Here is a 24,080-nt window from a genome sequence, read left to right as displayed (position 1 = left end):
GTAAAAGCTGCACGGGCCACAAGCTGAAACATGTTTGTCAGACAATAAAATCTTTCTTTGTAATACAAGTTTAATGGAAATTTTACATCTTGGCCACAGTGACATGCTAATCCTCTTTTACAAGACAAACAGATCTCAAAATCGTATCTTTTGCATTTTATGCTCCTGTGATTATTGTATCCTTTGAGAATGGCACGTAGATAACTTATCCTTATTCTTTTATTATTCTTTGCAAAAAGCCCTGCAGCCTGCTGTTGCGCTCTGTATTGTAGTTTTACAGCCTGTTTGTGTACATCAGTTTATTTCAAATTTCCACAACATTTAAAAAAAAAGATTTTAATTCATTTTGCAACAGCAGTCTGCATGAAATAATAACCAGAAACAGCTTATCTACCTCCCGTGGTCACAGGATATAATCAGAACATTACATGTAAAAGTGTGCAGACAAGTGTAATATCTTGTAATAGAAGATAGCATAAAGACAAAGCATGATGTGATGGAGCCTTCCATTCAACCAGGTCAGCTTAACATAGACAAAGAGCAGAATCCTAAAAATTTTCCATCATTGTATAAATACGCTCACGCTGCAACTGGCTGAGATTCAAATGAAGGTTTTTTGATCTCAGCTGTAAAGTTTCAGGAGTTCATCTTGCACAGTTTCCATGTTATAATGTTGACAACATCTGAATACAGACAGATAGGCTGAGATACACCTGCCATAACTCAATTTGTGGAGGTTCCCGGTACTCTAAGAATCTCCAGGAGCACATTTTGTAGTGATGACAGGTGCAAGCTCTCTGGATGAAAACAATATCGGTTACAATATCAAGCTGGTAAAATATGAGTATGAAACATTAATAACACTACAGCAGCTAGAAAAAGTACATCAGCCTCTGAGTTTGCTCCTCTCTGAAACACTTTACACTAAATGTTTAGATTTGCAGAGGCTGTGTTTTGTTGCAAAGCTGTTGTGTTGTTTTGCGTTAGATTACGCAGATGTTCGTGTTATTGTGTGTGTCCCCTGTTCATCAACATAGTGCTGCTGTGCTTTCTTTGCACTAGAACAAAAACCCCTTGGGGATGCATTTATGCAAACACATGGTAGATAATAGTTTTCTGCCTTTTTTTCGATGGCTGTGGCCTTTTCAGGCTTTCTGCTGTGCTGCTTGGCCTGCGGAGAGAGTTCAGCTGATAATGATCGTTTATCCAACAAAACTGCCCTGGCCTTTGCTAGGCGGACTCATCTCTTGCTCTTCTTCCTGTTCTCTTCGGTCTTAAGTGACAGGCTGATGGCTGTGCTCATTGGCAGAGGTGGACAAGCACTTTATTAACTCTCCAAAATCCCCTGCAACATACTTTCTTCCTCTCTAAACTACAGTTTTTAATATAATAAGCACAATTTCTGTGAAAAAATCCTCAATATTGATTAGTCTTTAAGGTGTTGGACAAGTAGTGATCACTGGGGGGCACTAGCATGCAGTTGAAGGCTTTCACAGCGTTTATTGACTGTTAAATGAATGGCACTTTGTGGGTCTTGTAGAAAGAAAAGGAAAGCTCTGCCAGTAATATAAGCAAAGATGCATTTACTGCTTGGAGCTTTTTGAAGGGCTATTGTAGACAAAGTGCAGCCTATATGAGTAACTGCTAAATGAGTAAAATATGAATGGATTTAATGTCAGTTAACTAATAGAAACTGACTAATAGGTGAGCCTTGTTTTTTAAAAAAGAAACAGGGTCCACTGGCGCGCTCTGACCCTAAATGGCTCCACTTTGTTTGGTTTCTCCAATTAAACCTGATCCTGTGTTGTTTCATCGAATGTGTTGTGATCAATCGCCATAGCCTTCACCGCGTTTGAGTCTCATTTCTTGTTTGTTAGAGCTCTGCTGGTCGAATGAGCACTCTGCGTTTAACGCTGTTTATGTTGTAAATTGTTTCCTGTTGCTTCTTGCGTCTGCTAAAAACTTTTAAAAATTTAGTGCAGCTAATTGTTAGGAAATTGCTTCCCCTTCCTCTTCCACCTGATCTTTTCACTGAGCAGCTGTGGAAAGCCTGTGAGTGAAAACAGATAATAAAGGCAGGACAGAGACGGTCACACACTGAGGATTAAATCGTAAACAGGCTTTTCCGCTCTTGTGTCAGTGGAGCTGTCCACGGCCGTGGTGCTGAAACCATTCTTGGCAGTGAGCTGGTTGCTCCCTCGGGCCGTGTGAGGCGCTGTGCGATGACAGCAGGACCAAAATGCTGTGTTTGGTACTATCTGTGTTTAGTCCCATCATCCAGCCAGAAAGATATGAGCTTCATTTTGCAGCACTGTGAAAATTTATCATTGTGTCCAACCACTTTGTCTCTACACTTGCTTCAGCGTGTTTAATTTCTTCCATTTTTCCATCTTCACTTTGGGCAGGTAGCATTTTACATTCTCTATAGCTGGTCCATTTATCTGCTTTCAATTTTTCTGTCGCTGCAGACTGGATGGTTTTTACTGACACAGTGATGCACAGATCTGAGCTTACTCAAAAAAAAAAAAAAAAACCCTCACTGTGTAACAGATTTAAGTAAACATGACCAAGGAATTAATTTTGTTGATAAATACAATAGTTATCGGTGATCCCAGCTTATAGTCGAAACTCTTGAAATACACAGAGGAGTAAACTGTGACCAGCAGACAGATCTAAGATATCACAACAGCATTCCCTTTAAGATGCTTTAAGGTAAGATAAAGACCTAATAACAGAGAAAAAACCCCAATAATCAAACAACCCCCTTTGAGCAAACACTTGGCGACAGTGGGAAGGAAAAACTCCCTTTAAACAGGAAGAAATCTCTCAAGAACCAGTCTCAGGGAGGGGCAGCCATCTGCCAAGGCAGGATAAAAGACACGCTGTGGAAGAGCACATGACATTAATAATAACTAATGATTAAATGCAGAGTGGCGTGTAAATGCATAGTGAGTGAAGAAGAAGAAGAACGCCCAGTGCGCTCAGTGCCATCATTTGGCATGCAGAAATAATTATTTGTGAAGTATTAAACCTCATAGTTATTTCTGTTGTGGTACCTCATACACAGCATGATTTTTAACAGTGAATATGATGATTCTCAGGGCCCAGATATTTGGATTAAGTGAATCCTTGAAGATTTTAGTCCAAAGATCTGAAGAAATTCTCCAGCTGAGCACGAGACTCCTTCAAGTGTAATCAGTACTGTTGCATTTTTCCTGATCTCACAGCCAACACACAAATTCCCAAATTCCCCAAATTTCCAAGTAAGCAAAACAGATCTAAGTGTAGAATATCCCTGAATGCATGGTGTATTTCTTAATGGTTACCTTAGCAAAAGCAGTCAATAATAAGTATTAATATTATGATTTTATATGCTTTTGAAACTTTGCATGTTTACCTTGATCTTTAGAGTTTGCTCTGCTCATTCTTGTTAATGTATTGATGCACAGATTGCAGAAAGATAACATGCCATTTCCTCGCTTGTAAACAAGCAATAATTAGCCCTTAGGGCTGCAACAAGACCGCTGATGAAAACATTATATCAACTAGAGAATCTTTCCCTCATTCTCGTATGCAGGCTGTGTCAGTGACTCGTATCGCTGACTTTTTTTGGTGTGTGTTTCTCTTTTACTGGGATTGTTCAGTTCCTTTCCCCCCAGCAGATGATCGGTTCAAAAGGCCAAGAGGCCTGCACAGACTGTGCATGACTTCAGAAGAAACTGTCTCTCCAGCACGAGAGCGCCCTGCGTGCGTGCGTGTGCGCGGCTGTGTGTGTTTTCATGTGTGCGGCACAAATAGGCAGACAAGCTGTGCTAACAAGAATGTGGATTGTGTGTGCTCGCAGAGATGTGGCGCACGGTGAGAAAGTTACAGTATAAACAATGTTTTGTCAGGAACCGAGACTATTTCTGCTCGATGTGGGAGGACGATATAACACTGCTTCTCAAGAGCGAGGCCAGCAGCAAGCCTTTGTTTTATTGGCAGACAGTACAGCAGCGGTGGCAGTACACTGGAGCGAATATGATTTTTATGGCTATAGACGCTCTATGCAAATCCATTCCCTAAACTGCAATGTAGATAGCATTAACAGCCATGAGTGTATTCAAGCTTTAGTAAGATAGGAGTACCAATCCTATCTGAATAGAGTCCACACTTATAACTGAAAGTATTTTGTTCTTCTCGCATTGATTCTTGTTTCCATTTCCTGTATAATGGACTTGCCAGTAATAATGAGTGCCCGCAGTGATGTGATACAAGCTGACAGGTCTCCATATTATCAGTTGCTGCAAGCTCAGAGCTGAGCACAGAGGAGTCTGGTAAGACTAAATATAGGCCCAGGTGGAAGGACAAAACCTTGAGCTCCCCTCTACATTCTGCAAGGAAAGAAAAGGAGCAGTGCAGTGTTTTTGTGTGTTTTTATTGTCTAATACATTTCCTTATACGAATAAATAGTCTGCAGTCAACCGGATTCACAAAGGGGTTAAAATACAGAAATGACCTGTTTTGCAGGGGGAGGGGGGGTTATGTTGTTGATGTCCACATTTTAATAAATCCAGCCCTTTTTGGTCACTTAAAATACACACACACACACACACACACACACACACACACACACACACACACACACACACACACATATATTTATTTATTTTTTGTTTACTGCAATTTCTGCTGCCTTCTTGGCCCGATCTCTCTTGCAAAATGTCATCGAGAGTTTTACATGCATAAATAAAAGATATTAAAAAACTGATTGCAGCTTCTACCTCTGACAGAAATGTTCTTTCTGCCTTAAAATGACTTGATATCATTCACGAGAGATATATTTTTTGACACGTTTCACAGATTTTAATCCAATTAATCATTTACATCACGTTAAATACCGACAATTATATGTTGGCAAATACCGGAAATCACTTTTTGGCACAGCAGCTGGCGGCATAGCTCGGTTGTTTCCGTTTCCACTGCAGAGAGGTCCAGCCTGGTGGTGCTAAGTTCAGCAAAGAAGTCAATTTGACCTTTTTTGGTTTTTATTTTGGTTAACCTGAAATTTCCTCTAAATTGACAATTTCTTCAAATAAGAGACCCGCAAGTAGCGCCGAATCTAATTAACTGAAAAGAATCATGTAGGTTTTTTCTTTTTCTTTTTCTTTTTCTTTTTACATTTTTTAAGCACATCCAGCTGTCGTGGATGACACCACTCCCGCTCCGAGGTAAACCGAACCTCCCACATGGCAGCGGTCCACAGATTTCTGCACGTCAGCTGCTGAACTTTGCGCCGTCTGCACCCACGGTATCTCTGCGTTATTCTAGCAAATCACTCGTGGATAGCCTCGAACACTTTACGCGCATTCTCACTCTCTCCCTCTCCCTCTCTCTCTCTCTCTCTCGGTGTGCTCCCCCTCTTTTCTCCGCTTCATTTTTTCTGCACCTGTCAGCAGCGGATGTGTGCGCGGCTCTTCTCTCCCCTTTTTCTTCTTGATTTGGCGTCATGACTTCGGCAAAAGACGCCGCTAACGGGCCGGGGAAAGTGGCTCAGCATCAGCAGCAGGATCAGGTAGGTCTTCAGGGGAGCTGACTCCTAATTGTTCCGCTCCTTATCTTTCGGAAGCAGCGGAGGCGCAAACAGTTATTTTTTTTTTCTTCACGAAAATCAAAGAAACATATTCGAAACAGCCTGGCTTTCTATTAGATTGCATGTTATCTGTCTGCGTGTATGTGTGTTTCTGTGTGTTTGACTCACGAATCAGCAGCTGGAAAAGCTTTTGAGTGCTGCAGTTTGAATGTATGCTGCCTCCTTCTAAACTTCTGCCTAAATATTGAATGAGCTCCTATTGAAACCTCAGCCCACAGGTGTAGCTTCTATAATGGAACCTGTTGGTGTCCTGTTTTCATTAACAGTTTGACAGCTTCTGGTGACAGCACAGAGTTTTTAGGAATGTTTGGTTGTGTTTGTGTGTGTGTCTGTAGAGGGGGGTGTTCAGTTGACAAAATCATGCATTTTGCATGTGAGCAACTGTGTGTGCCAGAGAAAAAAATGGAAAGAAACAGAATGCCAGAGAGTGGGCGTTAATTGCTCTGTGTTCTGTTAACTAATTCAGATTAAATTGTGCTCAGTATGAGGCTATAGGGAACACCGTGAGGTGATGTAATGGCACACACACACACACACACACACACTACTTGTGAGTTTACATAACTGAGCTTCTGGCATTGATGGCATAATTTAGGTTGAAAAGTGCTTCACCAAAATCAGCTCGTTTGGCCTATGGAGCAGAAACATGTCGACAATAAAACTAGTTGCATAACAGCTGTTCATTGTTTTTTTTGGCTCAAATGCAGCACTGAATACACAAGACTCATAATAAAGGTTAATTTCACTGAGGTGATGAGGGTTATTCACTGTGACTGCTGACTGGTCAGCGCGTAATGAAGTGTAGCATCTGTAAAAGTGGAACTCATCTGACTGCTTCCTGTGCCTCAACTTGCATGAAGTTTCTTTTCTCGTCTCTCCAGTGCAGTCACAGCACCTTTGAATATTTTAGGTGTAAAGTGTTTATTTTTGCGTCGCATTCATACATTTATAAAAGTGAGAGTGCGGAGTCGACAGCGGTACAGCAGATCTTTAACCGTGAAATCAGATCAATTTTTTTTTTAAAGAAGAAAGAGACAGAGAGAGCGTGTGAGCTCTTTTGAAGGTTGAGAGGAAGTCGGGCGTCAGACGTGAAAAAAGGAGAGCTCGGAAAGCGAAAGGCACATGGGCTCATCTGCACATCACTGCAACTCACATAATACACAGCTATCACACGCACAAGCGGCAAACGTTTCACTTTTGTTGAAGAAAGGAGCGGTATGTCTTTATTCCCATCCAGCGATTTCTATATGCGACCGGCCTCGACTTGCTTTGTTTCTCTGTGCAAAACACTTTGCACGAGACAACAGCAGGCAGCATACTTCCTGCTTGGATGGGAAGCTTGGAAAATATAACGCTGACTGTGTAGCTCCAACAGTGACCTTGCTCGTTGGAAATATCAGCTTCAAATGCGAATGCCCGCCTTTGTGTCTGCTCTTTAATGGTGCGGAGACAGAGGCAGAGAGATAAAGATATCATAGCAGAGGAAGTAGCGTGCAGGGAGCAAACACATCTGAGATTTGAACACTGTCTGTAATGCAGGCTGTGCACCGCATCCATACAGCCTTAATAAAACTTGTATAGGGGAATAGGTGGAAACTTTTTCTCTCTCTTTAAAAAAACCAAAAAAACAAAAGCTGCCTTCATTAGGAAAGTTGTTACACGCCCAGGAAATGTACCTACATGCTCTTTATCTGACACGCCGTGATTATTGCTCTCTTTTGTTGAGCACCACTGAAACACTCTCGCATCATTGATTATCATGATGGTTTGAAGGCGCCGCACAAATTTGCCACTGCACAATATTTTTTTTGTTTCATGCCTCCTCCATTACTGTACTTACTGTTGTTCAATGCTATTGGTTATTGTCTTGTTCAAGGTAGCAGGGCTGTAATTTAAACCACAAGTACCCATTCAGACGGGGGGGGGGATCAAAGGTGAAGTGCAGGGGAAAAAAGAGAACCTGTTACCAGGTGAATTAAATGGGTACACAAGCGTCATCAAATGAAATTTCAATGCTGCAGATTTTATTTTTTCCTGATTCCTTATCATATTAGGTCCTTATTTTTCTGCAGGTAATTATTCTGAAAGAAGACGAGCTGTCCCCTTTTTCCTCTTAACTGAAAATGGATTTAATTTTCAGGAGCATATTTAGAGAGAAAGCATTCAATTTGAAAAAGGGGGATTTTAAAAACAGCAAGGGGCACTTCCAGCTGATCTATTCTCCAGTGATTCCACTTCAGTCATGCTGTTGTGTGCAACAGTTCTTCTGATGATTGAAAGATAGCCGAGCCAGTTTTGTTCAGAGGCAAGCAGCGATTTGAGTCCTCTCAAAAAACCCATCTTAACCTCCATCTTCCCCTCGTCCCTAGTGGATAGAGTCGGGGAGTTTTAATGCTTTATCATTTTTACTTTTCTCATCTCCTCCCCAGTTTCTGTTATCCATTCCAACAAAAACAAATGAAGAGGCACACGCAGACGAGAATATACTTTTTTATATCTCTGCTTTTGTTTTTTTTCTGTGCGCCTGAAAACAACGCCCATTTCCCACTTTGTCCCAAGGCGTCTTCTTATCGTTGAGGCGTACAGAAATTATTTATTCTTTGCAGACTGGATTTCCTCCCCATCTGTCTTGTGAAGTTTTTTTCCAGACTATTAACATGAGGATGGGTCACCCAGGAAATCAGTGCACCTTCAATCATAGCAACACTGTAAGCCTCTTTACCTTGATGTAGTTTTTAGTTCTGGGGAAACATTAAAGTTTCCCGCTCACTCCCAACCGGTCACAGCAGTTGGCCACCTGTCCCTGAACCTGGTTCTGCTGGATGTTTCTTCCTGTTAAAAAGGAGGGTTTTTTCTCCCCACTGTCGCCAAGTGTTTGTTCATAAGGGGTCCGATGATTGTTGGTGTTTTCTCTGTAATGTTACAATAAAAGTGCATTGAGGCGACTGTTGTTGTGATTTAGTGCTATAATAAAATTGAATTAAATCATTGCCTGCAATCATTTTTCAATATTTGGCTCATTTCTGGGATCTCTAGTGTGCATGTAGTGAGGAAGAAGCTGGCAGTGTAGCAACAAGGTCTTTATAAAGGCCACAGAAGGCTTCAGTGACTTCAAGTAAATCAAAAGCAGCAAAATGAGGAGAAGCGAGACTACAAAGCAGCGACATGCTAAAGCAGCTTAGGCCTGAGTAGCACTGGTTTAGGCACCTGTCGATGACCGGATGGCAAATGGTTGGTGGTAAACTAAACACTGAGTGTGACGCAAATCAGAAACGGAGACGGCTTTCAAAATTCAAAATTGAGCCATTTGAACTGTTTTGGTTGCAGAGCTAAAGCACAACTTTTACTTTGAAGGGGAACTGTCTGTGTTTCCAGTTTGTTTTGCACTTTTCAGTTTCTCTGCCGCTTACTGAGTAGTTTGCGAGTGTTTGTAGGTAAATCGTGTCTTCCGTGCAGACTATTGGTGACCGCAGCAATCTGCTACCAGTTTCACGACTGCGTCCAACTTCAAACAACTTCCAGTTAGAAAGGAGCAACTTTTCCTTTGTGACTGGTGTTTACCAAATGATCTTTGGCTGGTCTCTAGGCCAGTGTGCCTGGGGTCTTAAATAACACACACTAGGATGTGTAGAAGGCCTGATGTGGGGTCTGCCAGGACTGTAGGATGAACTTGACTTTGTGGCCTCCCTTCACATTTACCTGTCACATTCATAGATGGTGAAGTTTCTCAGTCTCATTTCTATTTTCACAAGAAAGAAAATCCACCTGGAGAGAGAACTAGTGCACAAATGAGCAAAAATAATGAGGTAAACTTGTTGTTCTTATGCCAAAATACAAGAAACAGAAATGCTGGAACCTTATTTTTAAATTGTTTGGCACACTTTGCACTGTTTACGTAATTTTTGCTGAATCTCTGCAACAGTTTTGATTGTCAAGTAGAGAAGACTTCTCTGTAATGTTGCTGTTTAGTGCCTACTGTAAGCTGTAGATGAGTCGATGGATACGTAATTTGCTTTTTGGGGGGTTTAACTTGGAGTATAGTTGCACAGCATTTCATCTCAGAACATGTGTGTTTTTAAGCCATGTTTCTGACTTTATGTGCAAGATAAAGAGTCTTAAAGATAAGAATTGCTTATCTGGACTGCCACTCATAATAAGATGAGTGCAGCCCTTACGTTACTTCTAAATGAGTGGCTGGCTGGGTGTAATATAATTTAAGACGGTCAACATACGCAGTGCTGTTGCCTGCAAAGACTGAAGTGTCTAGACCACGGAAGAATAAAAGTACCTCATCAGTTACTGAATAATTTATCCCCAGGTGAACACAGATAATGGCATAAAAGCCAGCAGCATAAATCATTTAATATAGTTTTGACTTGTTGTGAAAGAACCACTCAGTGCACTTGTCTTCTTCTCACTTACCACTCCAGTATATCATTGGTGTCGCTAATACTACTGCCATGCCATCGCAACTACGACCACTGCCACTCACAGAAAATAAGTAGGTCAAAAGTTTTTGGTCCAGAACTGTACAGGTCCAAGTTTTTATACTAAGAATGGCTCCAATGATCTTTTCCCTCATCTCTATAAAGGCATTTAACCTTTTTATGTTGTTTTTTTTGCGGTTTTAAATTCTAATTCTAAATTTTATGGTTTGTTATACTCTCCCCCCACTTTCGAGTTACGCTGCAGCTGCACCCAGCTGTACACCATCAGCTCATCAGCACCAAATGGTAGAAAGACAAAGTTAGCACTGAGATGGTGAGCATTAATCAGTGAAGCAGCCAGGGGCGTTTGCTGAAAACATTCTCTGGGGATTGGAGCGCCTTGCGAGCTGAGGGTCATCTTACAGATGGAGATGTTTGCTAAGTTTTTGCAGCTCTGCTACAGTAGCTTAGTCATATTATTAGATTCTCATCAGTGAAGAAGCACAAACGCTAAAGCTGTCTACAAAGCTGAAAAGAGAATAAGGTGCAGCAGAGCTTGTCAGTTTAACCAGCCGAGTTTCTTTATTCTTCTGTAGTGCCGACAAAAGGCGACCGAAACGATACAAAAGTTTTAACATGTTAAATTGTGGCTGCGAGAGAAACGACCCAAAGACTTTGTTGCAAAGACTTTTCCTAACAGAGATGTAACGTAGCCCTACTTATCATTAATTTCACATCTAAGGACCAATTTATTACAATTCAAAAGCTTTTCCAGTTGCTAGTAATTAATTTGACAATATTTTTTTGACTGCACAGGCCTGTTTCACACCAGGACTCTAATCAGCTCTGCTGTCTTTATAAACATCAAATAATAAAGTTAAATTAGGAGAATTTTCCATGTTTTCAGTGTTTTGGATCACAAAGTCATGCACAAACAGAGAGATGTTTTCAGAGTATTGCGGTCCAAGACTCTTGCTTCACTCCTTTTCTATACAGTAACTTTACTCTCAATGTAAGTTCATGCTTCCTTTTTACTTTAATTCACATTTAATTCACTTTGATTGTCTGTGTTATATAGAATAGCTCCCACAGTTTGATTCTCGTGAGTAGGATTGTCACGATGCCAGAATTTCAAACTGGATTCCGATAACCATACTGGTTGGTGCAAATGTATTTGGCTACAGCCCTGTTTATTTCCTTTGCTTCTGGTGACTTGGCAGCATATTATTGTTGCTGATCAAATAGAGTTGTTCATTTTGGCTGCTGCTGTCTGTCTACTTGTGGGTAGACTTTTGTCAGCTTCAATCTGGGGCTTTAGGAAAACAGTTTAGACACAAATAATTGTGGTGTGCTGTTAAGTTAACGCGGTTTATTGACGTTACAGACCGATTAATACTTCAGTACTGCTGTTGAAACAAGAGCTTTATTGATGAGGACAGGGATTTGGGCTTTTTAAGATGCTTCAGCACGTTTTTCGTGCTATTGTTCGGCTGGCAGCGAGGGGAAGAGCAGTGTGTGAAGTTTTGTGTCAGCTGGAAGAGGCAAAGATGCCACTGTTGGTATTAAAACTGTTGCAAATGAGTATCTAGTCTGATTATATGATTGTAATTTTTTGCAACTTCCTACTTTACCTCAAAACTGCTATCATGTTTTCAGAGGTATAAAAAGTATAAGCACTCTGGTTATCTTTGGCCATGACTGAGCGCGCTTCTTCTTAATGTTTTGATTACGTGTGCTGACTTATGTGCCCCGGTTCTAAATACTAAAGAAGTGGCCTAACTCCTGTTCTCTTATCACATCCACAGCCAGGTTACTGTATGTCATCTAAACAGCCTGTTGTTTTCCTTTGTTTCAGTTGAGTTGCAGTTCAAAAAGGACAAAGGCTGGACGGGCACATTGAGGCTGGTGCCCTACTATTCATGAGCCAAAAGCCAGCTGGCATGAATTCTTAATCTCACTCGTGAATGGCCATGATTTATTGATGCTGTTCCAGAGGAAAAGTTTCCCCCTATGTCCAAAGGCTACTGCTTCACTCTGAAGTTTTACTGTCCCGAGACAGCGACTACATTACAGTGAAAGGATACATTGAGTTTCAAACATCTACATTCCCTTGTTTCCTTTTCCCCCTAAATCCTAGGTTAATTTCTCAAGCCCTTTGTTTCCCACATGGCAGTCAGCGGTAATATTAGTCCCTGCTGTACTGTACCAGCGAGCACCATCTTCACTGCAAATCTGACTCAAACAGCTCTCTTGGTTCCCTTGGAAACCAGGTGCTCAAAGATCAGGAAAGATCCATTTCACACTTCAGCAGCGAGCAGAGAGACAAAGAGATGCTTAGACAAAGGGAAAGTGGGAGGGAGAGAGGATTAGAGAGAGAGAGAGAGTGGTAGGGGGGTAAAGGGAGCTTGACCTTAAAAGATGCCTTCTTTTTACAGCCCCTTTGTCTCGAAACAGAATGGAAATAGCAACAAATAGATCGGGAAAAATTCTTGTTGCGTCCTCTCTCTTGGGGTTTTCTGTCTTTTTAGAGATGCCAGTATGGGAATGGGTTTATTTAGATGTGTGTCTGTAGAGAAGAGTTAGGGTTCTAATTTATTGATGCAGCTTTTATTGTTATCAGCTGTAAGGCATGCATGCGTGCTCTTCACACACAGACTAACAGAAGGAGATGGCCTAATGCAGAGAGCCAGCCTGCATCTGAAATGCTGCTAAAGGTCAAGATTTCCACTTATACACAGATGCACTTTTTCACTTGTTAAGAGCTTTCCAGAAAACTCAACATCTCCCGCAAACTCCTACAGTTTGCTATATTCTTAAACACGTTGAACACCCGGGAAAAGAAACCATGCATCTAAGGTTAGATTCTATATATCTCTGTAGGGTTTGTTTTCTGGAAACTGTGGTGATAATTGTCATGCATTTTTATGTAAGTGAATTAGAGTGGAGCTCTCTGTTCTGTGGTTGAGTAGGTGGGTGAAGCGTTGAGCGTTTTAAACAGGGATAAAGCACTCTGCACAGTTAAAGCAATCAGAGCTGAGACACTTTAATAACAGTGGGCTGTATGAGAGAGCAGCTCTATTTTAAAATATATGCTCTTAATACTCTTAACTAAATAAATGTATACAACATAGAAGCTCATGCTGATGATCCTAACAGAAACGACAATAACTTAGTTATTCTGAAACAAGTCCTTACTGGTTTATACCCTCATTTTATTATATATACATATTCTACTGGTCGTATATCAAATATCTAACCAGTCATTCACATGGCAGCAATTCAATGCATTTAGTCATGTAGACGAGGCCAAAAAGACCTGTTAAGGTTCAAATTGAGCCTGAAAATAAGGGAAAATGTGATTTTGAACGTTTTATGGTTTATTTATTTCAGAAACTGCTGATCTGCTGAGATTTTTCCCACAAAGTCATCTCTAGGGTTTACAGCGACTGGTCTGAAAAAGGAAAAATGTCCAGTGAGCGGTAAATCTCTGTGTGGAAATGCCTAGTCAGAGGTCAGAGGTTAAAGAAAAATGGCCACACTGCTTGGAGCTGATAGGAAAGCTATAGCAACTAAAAAAAGACTCATTACAACCAAGGTATGCAGAAAAGTATCTCAGAATGTACAACATGTTAAACCTTGAGATCGTGCAGCTATAACAAGATCATCTAGCCAATCCAGTTTCAGGACAAAGGCTGCAGTACGACCAACCTTCATAAAAATAATCACGGCAAAGCATTTAAACAGACATTATTAACACAATTGTACATGTAAAAACATGTTAGTCATATTGCTTAATCGTGTCTGGCGATTAAGGACCCTGGAAAGTACTTCATACCTTCCTTACCCACAAGCGACTTCTTGGCTTTAAATATATTTTCTCCTCCTGCTGGTAATGCAATTTCTGCATCGGTGTCCATTTCATGCTTTGGCGAGGCAAAGCATGAAATGGACACGATGGACTGGCGTGTCTATTACATGCTTTGCCATGATACTGGGTTGGGCTACAGCAGCAGCAGATCACATCAGATTACAGTACTATCAGCAACTAAGCATCATTTAAAAATCACAGCCTGTCTGAAAATTGTTGCTCGCCACCTCCATCTCTTTATGAGGACAGTGTACTCATCTTCTGATGGCTGCTTCCAGCAGGAAAGTGCACCATGTCACGAAGCTCAAATCATCTCAAACAAGTTTCTTCAACATGGCAATGAATTCACTGTACTCAAATGGCCTTCACAGTCACCACAAAGTGCACTGGTAATATCGTCTTTACACTGGGAGCTTTGAGCTTTTTCTAAACCTAAACCTAAGCAAATGTTGTACCATGAACTCCTTCGTCCAGGTCGAATGTTGATGTGTTTCTGTAGCCTGCCTACCTCTGAATGTGAACCTTTTTACTCTTTCAAAGTGAAAGCAGCCATATAGGTCTTTAAGAAACACTTTTATAATCACTAAATCAAAAGACCCATTCATTTTAAACAAGACATACTCCGATTTACTACTATAAGACAGAAAAAAAACGATAAAAGTTGGTAAAACCTGTTCTGTAGTGAGTTATGGTTACATTTTTACAAACCACAGCATTGAATAAATATGTACTTTATGTAATACAGTACATAAGTTTCACAGCTCTGAGGTGGAAATGCATTCATCTAATAAATTCAGACAGATAAAGGCCATCTCGTATTGGTAAATGTTCAGTACAGCTTCTTACAGCGTTGAGTAGCTTTGAGGCGCACCCTCAGTAAGTGCAGTACTAATGCTCACCTTGTTGCAGTGGCTTTGTTGAATGGGCATTTTAAACAGCTGTGGCAGCTGTTTTGACGGCTCTGTTGTCCACCGTGTAGCACAATAAACATCGATCTGATCTTAGTCAGGTCGGTGTTATGCATCCAGAAATATTGACATACCACTTTAATGGTGGCAACTGTTTCAACCTGAGCTGTTTTAATTTTTTTAATTTTTTATTTATATATTTTTACGGTGAAGAAGGCAAACGTCCAGCAGTCTTTGATTGTCTATTGATCAGGATTGCGGAAAAGCTCTTTGACTCGTAATTGAATGTTCGACTGTCTGTTTACAGAAACTGCCATCCTGGAAGGAAGCTGCTGCTCCTGTTTGTCAAATCATATGTATTCTGCAATTGCACTAGCCCACAGGACCTGTGGGAGATGCATTTGTGATAGAAATGGCGCTCTGCTGTCATTATAGCTGCATTTGTCATAGGTGGAAGAATTGCTGTAACTAAATGTCACAGTGTTTTGAAATATTGTGATGGGAGATTTTTTTTTTCCTTACTTTGTTATGTTGATTATTTCCAAATGCCACGTGTATTGATTGATGTGTTACGCTGGACTGGATCCTGTTACATTTTTCGCACAGATACACAGACAACTCTATGAAGTGAAAAGTTAGCGGTTGCTGAAAGGAGGTCATTATCAGCAAAGCTGGTCGGAGCATCAGCGCCTTTTATTTCTGGCTCGGTCAGAAGTCTGAAGCGATTGCAGATATCGTGTCTTTCCTATTGGGGCGAGATAACACAGGGAGATTAATATCTTATGAACCCAGCATACGACTCCATACACGCTGTTGTGAAAATCCTTACCTCTGCAGCAATGCATCAGCTTATTGATGTGCCTGCTGTTTTTCTATATGTACTCACTGCCTTCGCTATTGATTTGCTTTGCTGTGAGACAAACTGTGCAGAGACAGTAGGTGCGCAAGCAAAGTAAATACACACAGGTGCCGTACACACAGGATCATTTTAAACATTTACTGTATCGTAACTTGCTAAAGTCTTCAAATATATAAGAAGCGCTGTCTCTGCTCACCAGTTGAGCTGTCTGCTTCTCTCTCCCATGTACACGCACCCCTCATTAACTCGTGAGTGGTTCACTGAGCCCCTCCGTACCGTATAACCACTCTCCTGACTGCAGGCAGAGAGAGACCAGGGCTAATTGGTAACATGGTTATGAACAGCTGGACTGATACGGGTGGCTGAAGCTGCTCACTTGTCTCACTGACTGTGACCAGAGGCATTAATGTGCAAATGTGCGTGTCTGTTTGTGCGGCCACATAGCTGGCAAGCATGATGCACGGAAATCCTATCTGGCTGCAATTTCTAACCTCGACCCTTCAACACGCTGGATGCAATAGAGTAGAGCGATACCCTAATGGGTCGCTTCAGAGCCTTCACTTTAAACACTTCAATTACAATTAAATTAATATAACTTTGCACACCAGTATATTAGCAATAACCCATAATTATAGTGTTAAAGCATGTTTTTGACCAGAATTTAGAAATTCTAGCAGTTAATTGGTCATCAGCACGTGTCGGGTCAGACTGCTCAGTGCTCAGAGAAACTGCAAAATAACCAGGAGCTACATCTCAGAATGTGCAGGCCTCAGTTAGCATGTTTAATGTTAAAGTTCATGACAGCACAATTAGAAAAAGACTGAACAAGTATGTCTTGTTTGGAAGGGCTTCCAGGAGAAAGCTGCTTCTCTCTAAAAAGAACCTGGCAGCACAGCTTTAGTTTGCAAAGCTGCATCTGAATAAATCTCAAGACCTCTGGAACTACTTGACCTCTGAAAACCATATCAGTGTAAGGCCCTCATACCACCTGTCAAGCATATTGTTGATCATTGAGTTGAACTCCTCTGTTCCAGAGTCAAAAGCTTGTCCAAAACCAGGTCATGCAACAGTACAATGATCCTAAACACAGCAGCAAATCCACAACAGAATGACTGAAAAAGAAAAGAATCAAGGTGTTGCTTTGGTCCAAACCTCAATCTGATCTGAATGCGCATCAACAAATGGCCACATACCTCAATGAACTGAAGCGATGCTGTAAGGGCGAAGGGGCACAATTCCTCCACAATAATGTGAGAAACAACTCATACAGAAAATGATTACTTCAAGTTAATTTTGCTAAAGATGGTTATTCAGAGGATTGCATGTGTGCACCTGTAAAACCTCACTCTCACAGTTCATTTCTCTCTGCCACCGTCTGCTGAAGGAAAAAAATGGCAATAGTGCCTTCCTCTGTGTTTAAATGGTAAATGGTCAAATAACTGGAGCAGCTGTGGAAACTCTGCCCTGTACGAGAGTGAGAAGGTTGGTGAGGAGATGGGCTCTGGTAGTTATTTTATTGATTGTTTCCATTTCTGTAAAAGTCACACAGTGTGCCACTGAACTGAAAACAGCAAGCTCTTTTAGAAAGTCGCAGGTCTCTTTTTTCTGCTTACACAGACCTGCAACTGTAACACTGATTCACCTTTGGCACAACACTGACCCAAGACATACTGCCAGGACAATGCAAAGTCATGACTATCCAGAAGGGCCTAGCCTGAGCTTTAAGCCTTGTGGGGAGACCTAAAGATGGCGTGCAAGTCAGTAAAAGGCTTATTTTAAATTACAAGTTTTAGTTTTTGAGTTTCAATAAACTGAAAAATAGAGTCTGAAATATACAGCATACTAAAGTGCAAAAAACAAAACCCCAAAGTTGGACACTAATTTCTAAACGATCTATGTGTCAGATGAGGACATTTCTAATAGTCTAATCGGTCTTGAAAATGGAAATATTTGACATGTGTGCCCGGCAAGCGAAGTTACCCCCCAATCTTAAAGGCAGAGTGAGTGAAAGCCAGCTCCGAGTTCAGGAGGTTAGCACTCATCTGCAGTTATTCCAGAAAACTGTCTGTTCCTGTTGCTTTCTAATGGACGCAGTGTGTCAAGAGGCGGTTGATGGTGCGTGCTTGTGCCGGCAAATCACACAGTAAAGCCACTCGAGGGCTTTTACATTGAAATACTTGAAGATGTGTTTTTGATTGTTGGTCAGTCTTCTCACTGCTGCATGCTGCACTTTTGCACTTAAAGTGTTTTGTGTGTCCTGTGGATTTTTGCAGTACGTGCGTTTCAAACAGTGTTGATTAGCCATCTACCATCTGCTGGGCTCCGTGAGGAGAGCAGCTCATTATTCTGCCTGTTGTGTCTGTGTTGAAGCCGTAGCGCCGCTCCAGCTATCAGGCGAAGCTGCGGGGACTCTTCGTATACGAGCAGCGGGGAGCAACTGGATGATGCGCTGTTACTGCGCACAAGTGGCTGAGTTGTCAGCATCTGTCTGACAGAATGAGCTGTCCTCCGGCCAATCTCTACCTCCAACTGTGACAGTACAAAATAGTTCTTTTTTTATTTATGATGAGGTGAACTCTAAACCATTGTACAAAAAATACAATCTCCTGAATGTCGTTGTACAACATCTTCTACAGTGAAGTAGAATTGTAGCACTGGAAGTACTTTATTTGCTGCCTATGGGTGCTTGATAGGTGGTATTTTTTCGCTTCTGTTTGTTTTTGCCTCATTGTAATTTAATATTTATGTTTTTCAGGACCTTGTTGGCAGCGCCCCACCTCAGAGGAACTGGAAGGGAATAGCCATAGCCCTGCTGGTCATCCTGATCATCTGTTCTCTGATTGTCACCTCTGTTATCCTGCTCAGCCCTGGTGTGTATAGCCCTCTAGGAAATGCACACAAATACACAAACCTGCATGCAAATATGTTAACACTCAGTGGGTGTGTATTTCCAAGGATGCCAAGGATGCTTAATCCTCTTAGGTTATTATATTTATTCAAACAAAATGAGTAATTTGCATCACGTTACATATCCAGTTTCCTAGGAATTATGTGCATTCATAACTGACTATGGCAAGGATTTAAACTCATGCAAAAATTACAGTCTTCTCTTTAATATTTCCAGATACTGTACTTTTACTGTACTTAAGTGGTATTTTCAAGTATTTGTACTTGAGTTTTATTTATTTGACATATTTTTTACTTTTATTCCCTACATTTTTACACGAGTATCTGCACTTTTTAATCCTTACATTTTCAGAACAGGACAGGAAGATGAGAGGATAGATTTAAAGATAAGGAGTTCTCAGTGGTATATGATAAACTGGAAATATAAAGCTTACATGTAGTGTCCTCGTTTTTTAATCTTATATCGGATCTGTATATGAAGTTATTTTTTCATATTGTGAAACGTCCAGCAAACCAATCTAATTTTTATACTAACTTTGTGTTGTTCAAGTGCTCTGCAGTTTGGTGCAGGATAAACAGGTTAGCTTGTTGTACTGTGGTGAATTCAGTAACTGAATTCAGTATTTAGACCAGCTGCATACGGTCTAGGATAAAGACAGAATAAATACTATACTGTCAGTGTAGTTGATGGAAATCTGCCAAGAAAGTAAACAAAAATCAAAACATCTGCTTGCCTGTTGCTGAGTTCAGTTGTGTAAATCCACCAAGAGCAGCAGTCTGGAGCTCACAACAAAAATTAATATGTTTCTTTTCTCCAACACTGAGCCAATACAACAACTTAGTGTTCCTAAGATAATTTGTTGTGTTGCCGAATCCCACTTCAACCCTTGTATTTTTTGTTTTAGTTGTGGAAGTGTAATCAGAAATAAAGTTTGTATTCCTGTGTACTAAAATTAATCTGTTATTGCATTAAAATAGCATTAAGTTCATTTAGATTTGCACAACAAGAGCTCTAGAAAAGCTGCTTTTTACTGTTGGACTTTGAGTTCATTTCAGAGCATGTAAAGTAAATAAGATACATCAGAACTCTTACTGGAGTAGTTTTGAACACAGTTTTGAAGTATCTGTAGTTTTGTCACCTCTGAATTACTCTGACATGTTGATATTCAGCATTCAGACAGATGAGCTATAAATCAGGAGCTCTCTGGCTGAGGTACCAGTGCACACAATATTCCCATTTCTAAACCTCTATTTACTTATATGTATTTTAGTGCTGTCAGTGTTAATCTCGTTAAAATGACGTTAACAGCATAACAGTATTAACGTGGCAAATCTCCGTTAGCGAGTTAACACGTGAGGCTGCACGGCGTCAACGCGTCAACGCCGTTAGCTCATTATCGCGTTAGCACGGTTAGCTTGTTAACACGCTAGCGCCGTGCAGCCCCATGCACAGGGCGATCCGCGTTAACTCGCTAACAGAGATTTGCCGCATTAACGTCATGTTAACAAGATTAACGCTGACAGCACTAATTAATTTATATTTCTATATTTTTATTTATGTATTTATAACAGTAGCTCTTTTTTCCTTTTTCAAATGTATCTATTAGTATACTGTAGGTGGGGGGAGGGATTGAAACTGTGGTCTCAGTGAAGCATGGAGCTATGGAACTTTTTTTTTTTAAATAACTAACTAACACTGTCTAGTGTCTGTGTTTGAGAAGGGTGCAAGCTCTTTTCACTGCAAAATAAATCTACCTAAGGGTACTGATTAAAGAACCTTGAACTTGAATAGCAAAACGTATTAGACAAGTGCGACGAAGCTCTGAGAGGGCAAGGCTCTGACAAAGCTACACAGTCACCTCAGCTGATTCTATAAAATAATAAATGCTAAAATAATTGCAATACAGTGTGCCAGAAGTTGCAGAAGTTATTGAAAATACCTCCAAAAGCCTTGGATTCTCATGAGCAGCTAATCATTGTTGGCTGTGTCGTAATGTCGCACCAAAATCCATTAGAATGTGTGAAGCTTTTATATTTTCCTGGCAAGAAATCAAGGTGAGGAGAGAGAAAAGTACTCTAGCTGTTTTTCAGTGCACACAAATTCTACACACATAGTGTGCAGAAGGAAGCATTTATCTGGCCGTAAAGAGAGGCTCGTGCTCATGACAGGATGTAAGCATTAATGGCGTCCGTCTTAGCTGGGCTGTAATGTTTGAACACTGGAAAGACAAAAAGTCCAAACGGTAAATAAGTATTCCTGAACTGTGGACAGTTCTCTGAAACAGTTCGGGCTAAAACGCTTTCTGCTTTGGTGAATTAAAAGATGAGTTGAGTGTCCTGATTGGTCCAGAGTGCGGACGCATCTTCATGATTGTTAAGCGTAATTCTTTGTTTTCAACTACAGACTTTCTTATGGATGTGGACCTGTAATGAAGCTACTGACAAGTGGATCCTCTGATGCATCATTAGGACTAAAAAACAGGAAACATGGGAAGCCTCTGGTCCAGCTGAATCTTCTGGCTTAATCAAAACATTCATATGATTCACAACATTTTTTATGGCTGTTATAAACAGAAGCTTTGCAGAAAGAACTAAAATCAAGTCCTTTTTGCAGTTTGTGAACCACAAGCCATGTGCTGCCTACTTTACTTAGTACAGCCAATATCTCCAAAACAATCTACATGAACTCGTAGCACTGAAAGAGGCGTTTGCTGAATCTCCCCATTGCAGAGACGCCTCACATGAAATCGCAGTTGTCTTGATTTGACAACCTTTTTTCCACGGGGAACGGTTTTACAGAGGACATTGTTTCTCTGCTTGTGATTTTACACCAGTTCTACCAGTCATCTTCTCACTAGCTAATGGCCCTTTTAATGCGCAATTCCATTCAGGCCTGTTTAATGGAGATCATTATGCTGTAAGAACTCCAGCCATTTGTCAGATTGGCAAAGCATCAGAACACTGTTTGCCTCGTGCCGGAAATTAGCTTTCTCCTCCTCACTCTGCAGATTCTTACCAGGCAGGAGAGTTTCTATGACGTTTCAAGTCAGTAAACACTCGACAGCACTCGATGTGGTATTTACACGCGCACATCTCGCCGCTCAGTCACAACGCGAAGAGAGCCGAAGAATCTGTCAACTTACCATTTTGTACAGTAAGATCGGGCTGTCAGCCGTCGTGACAACTCCTGTCTTAACGGTGCTTTTCTAAGTAAAGGTGTTCTATAAGATGCCAAAAGGGTTCAAATGTTCACCATTTTTCCTTCCTCACATCCAGACTCACTCGCTTGTTGCCCCCCTGTTGTCTGCTCCACCTGCAGTTCAGCTGTCGGCTTCAGATCTCATTTTGGGTTTTGAGTCGCCAGGCAGCTGCTGAGAAACTCAGCAGGAAGATGGGAACTGATGCTCTTAGACCAACAGAGCAATACCAGAGGCCTCTTTAATGTTTGCTCTTTGTGCTAAATTGACCCTCCTGTAGCAGGGGAGTAGTTGCTGGATTCCATCACCTCCAGAGACAGAAGAGGAATGTACAGTAAAGCAAACGTGTTGATAAAAAAGTCAAAATATTTCCTTCAGTGTTTGCTATAAATGAAAAAATAATAATCTGGCAAGACTGAAAGACAGCTATACCGCAAAATAATTTATGACCGTAAATATGTGGGCTTCTGTGTGTCATGCTCAATTTATGCATGTTTATCCTTTTGTGAAATGCTCTGACAGGTGAAGATGACAGCCTGGCCCTTAAGAAGAAAGTAACCGTAGAAGATATTCTTGGTGCAGACCTTCACATCCATGACCCAGACGCTAAATGGCTGAGCGGTGAGTGAGCGAACGGGTGTTTGACGTTTAAAATCCGTCTCTCGTGTCAAAACACAGAACATATCCAGACGCTTTATGACAGCCGTCACACAGAACATAACATCGGCATCAAAATCAGGCGCACACGTACATGCAGCAGCCCGGTTTTTCCACCTATTATTCAAGTTCAGGCAGTTCAACTGCATTCGATAACTGTAAACTGTTCAAGGTTTAAAAAATAAATAAAAAAAATAAAAATGTGTGTATCATCGTATAAATTCTAAAAGAAGTCCGGCCTTCTTCCAGCGATTAACAAGTTGGATAACTAACATATTTCCTGCAGCATTGGAGTTAGAGGAAGCCTTGAAAAGTTGTTGCAAAAGTGTCCAAACATTTTGTTGAATACTTAGAAAACACTCACTTACAAAAGGTGTTGGAATACCCTGTGTTACTAAACCCGCTGATACATCATTAGGACTACAGTGGTGCAGAAGGAAGAAGTTTATATTGGCATTGAAATTATGGGGAAAAGCTGAGTAACGCAGGAAGCCCGAGGGTTCATCCTCCAGCAAAACACCTTCATTACATGGAAAGTCCAGCTCAAGCTGGTTTGGGATGAAATTAATGCAGGGGTGAAAGAAAAAAAGCCTGCAAATGATACACCACATTTTTGTGCTGACCTTTTCAAAACCACTGATTTATATTCATTGCAGAAAGAATTCAAATCATGAAATCAGTTTGGCTGCTGGATGAGAAGAAAAACAGTTTTCATTTAGGATTTGAAGATTTCTAGAGAGAAAATCAAACTCTATTTATTCAGATGTTGTAAAAACTTTGATTGGTAACATATTTTCTTGGTTTGTCCATACAGTATAGTACAATAGAGTGATTATATTTTCTCATAAAAGAAAAATAGATAGTCAAGTCACACACAGCCAACGTGCTAGAGCAAGCCCAAAGCCAGACACCCAGCAATAAAGGGAGGCATAGAAATGATTCATAAAGAACAAAGAAAAGCAAAATGAAGGAAAAAGAAAGAAATGGTGCAAAATATCTGACGCTAACGAATGCAGTGTTCCTATATCTAAAGTTTTGCATTTATTGAACTGTCCTGTCCTTATAAGATACAAATGAGGGATCGGTTTTGAGTAAGTTGCTGAGCGAGGTGCAACAGCACAAATAAACTGATATAACTGAGCAAATAAAATATGAAATATTTTTAAACCTGCTTGTTTCTAAAGCTAATGGAGTTCCACACTACCTCAAATAAACATTACAATTAGTTCAACAAACAATAACTCTGATTATTCACCTTAAACACACGTTACATCCTTGGAGTCGGCCTTTAAGCCATGCAATACAAACTGAGCATGCTGTGTGCCAGTCAAAGTGAAAAGATGCACACTTAATCAGCGTCCCTGTGTCCTCTTTTGCCTTAATAAGGTAGAGAATAGGAAGCTGCTACCTGAGCTCATAAAAGCTAAGGCTGTGCCCCCTGGTGTTCAGCAGGAGAAGTGCTTTATGTTCTTGAATCAGCACTACTTTGTTCCTGTGATGGTAACTTTATAATAACATTGCATCATGATAGATAGATAGATAGATAGATAGATAGATAGATAGATAGATAGATAGATAGATAGATAGATAGATAGATAGATAGATAGATAGATAGATAGATAGAT

The 24,080-nt window shown here is 40.7% G+C and overlaps 1 protein-coding gene across 5 annotated transcripts in view; it reads left to right on the top strand.

Moving 5' to 3' along the window:
• LOC102308428 (dipeptidyl aminopeptidase-like protein 6) overlaps positions 1-24,080 on the top strand; it is a 91,486-nt gene that overhangs the window by 38,893 nt on the left and 28,513 nt on the right. For 3 of the 5 annotated variants that reach the window (XM_042219240.1, XM_042219242.1, XM_005912740.3), the window contains exons 2-3: positions 18,450-18,564; positions 22,321-22,419. In XM_042219240.1, the coding sequence (XP_042075174.1) occupies positions 18,450-18,564; positions 22,321-22,419 (214 nt within the window). The other 2 variants (XM_042219238.1, XM_042219234.1) reach the window with 2 other exon arrangements.

This window comes from Haplochromis burtoni, unplaced genomic scaffold (genome assembly GCF_018398535.1).
Source record: "Haplochromis burtoni strain Fernald_Lab_line unplaced genomic scaffold, NCSU_Asbu1 Contig_3, whole genome shotgun sequence".
Classification (NCBI taxonomy): domain Eukaryota; kingdom Metazoa; phylum Chordata; class Actinopteri; order Cichliformes; family Cichlidae; genus Haplochromis; species Haplochromis burtoni.
This window is presented reverse-complemented; position numbering and strand designations above follow the sequence as displayed.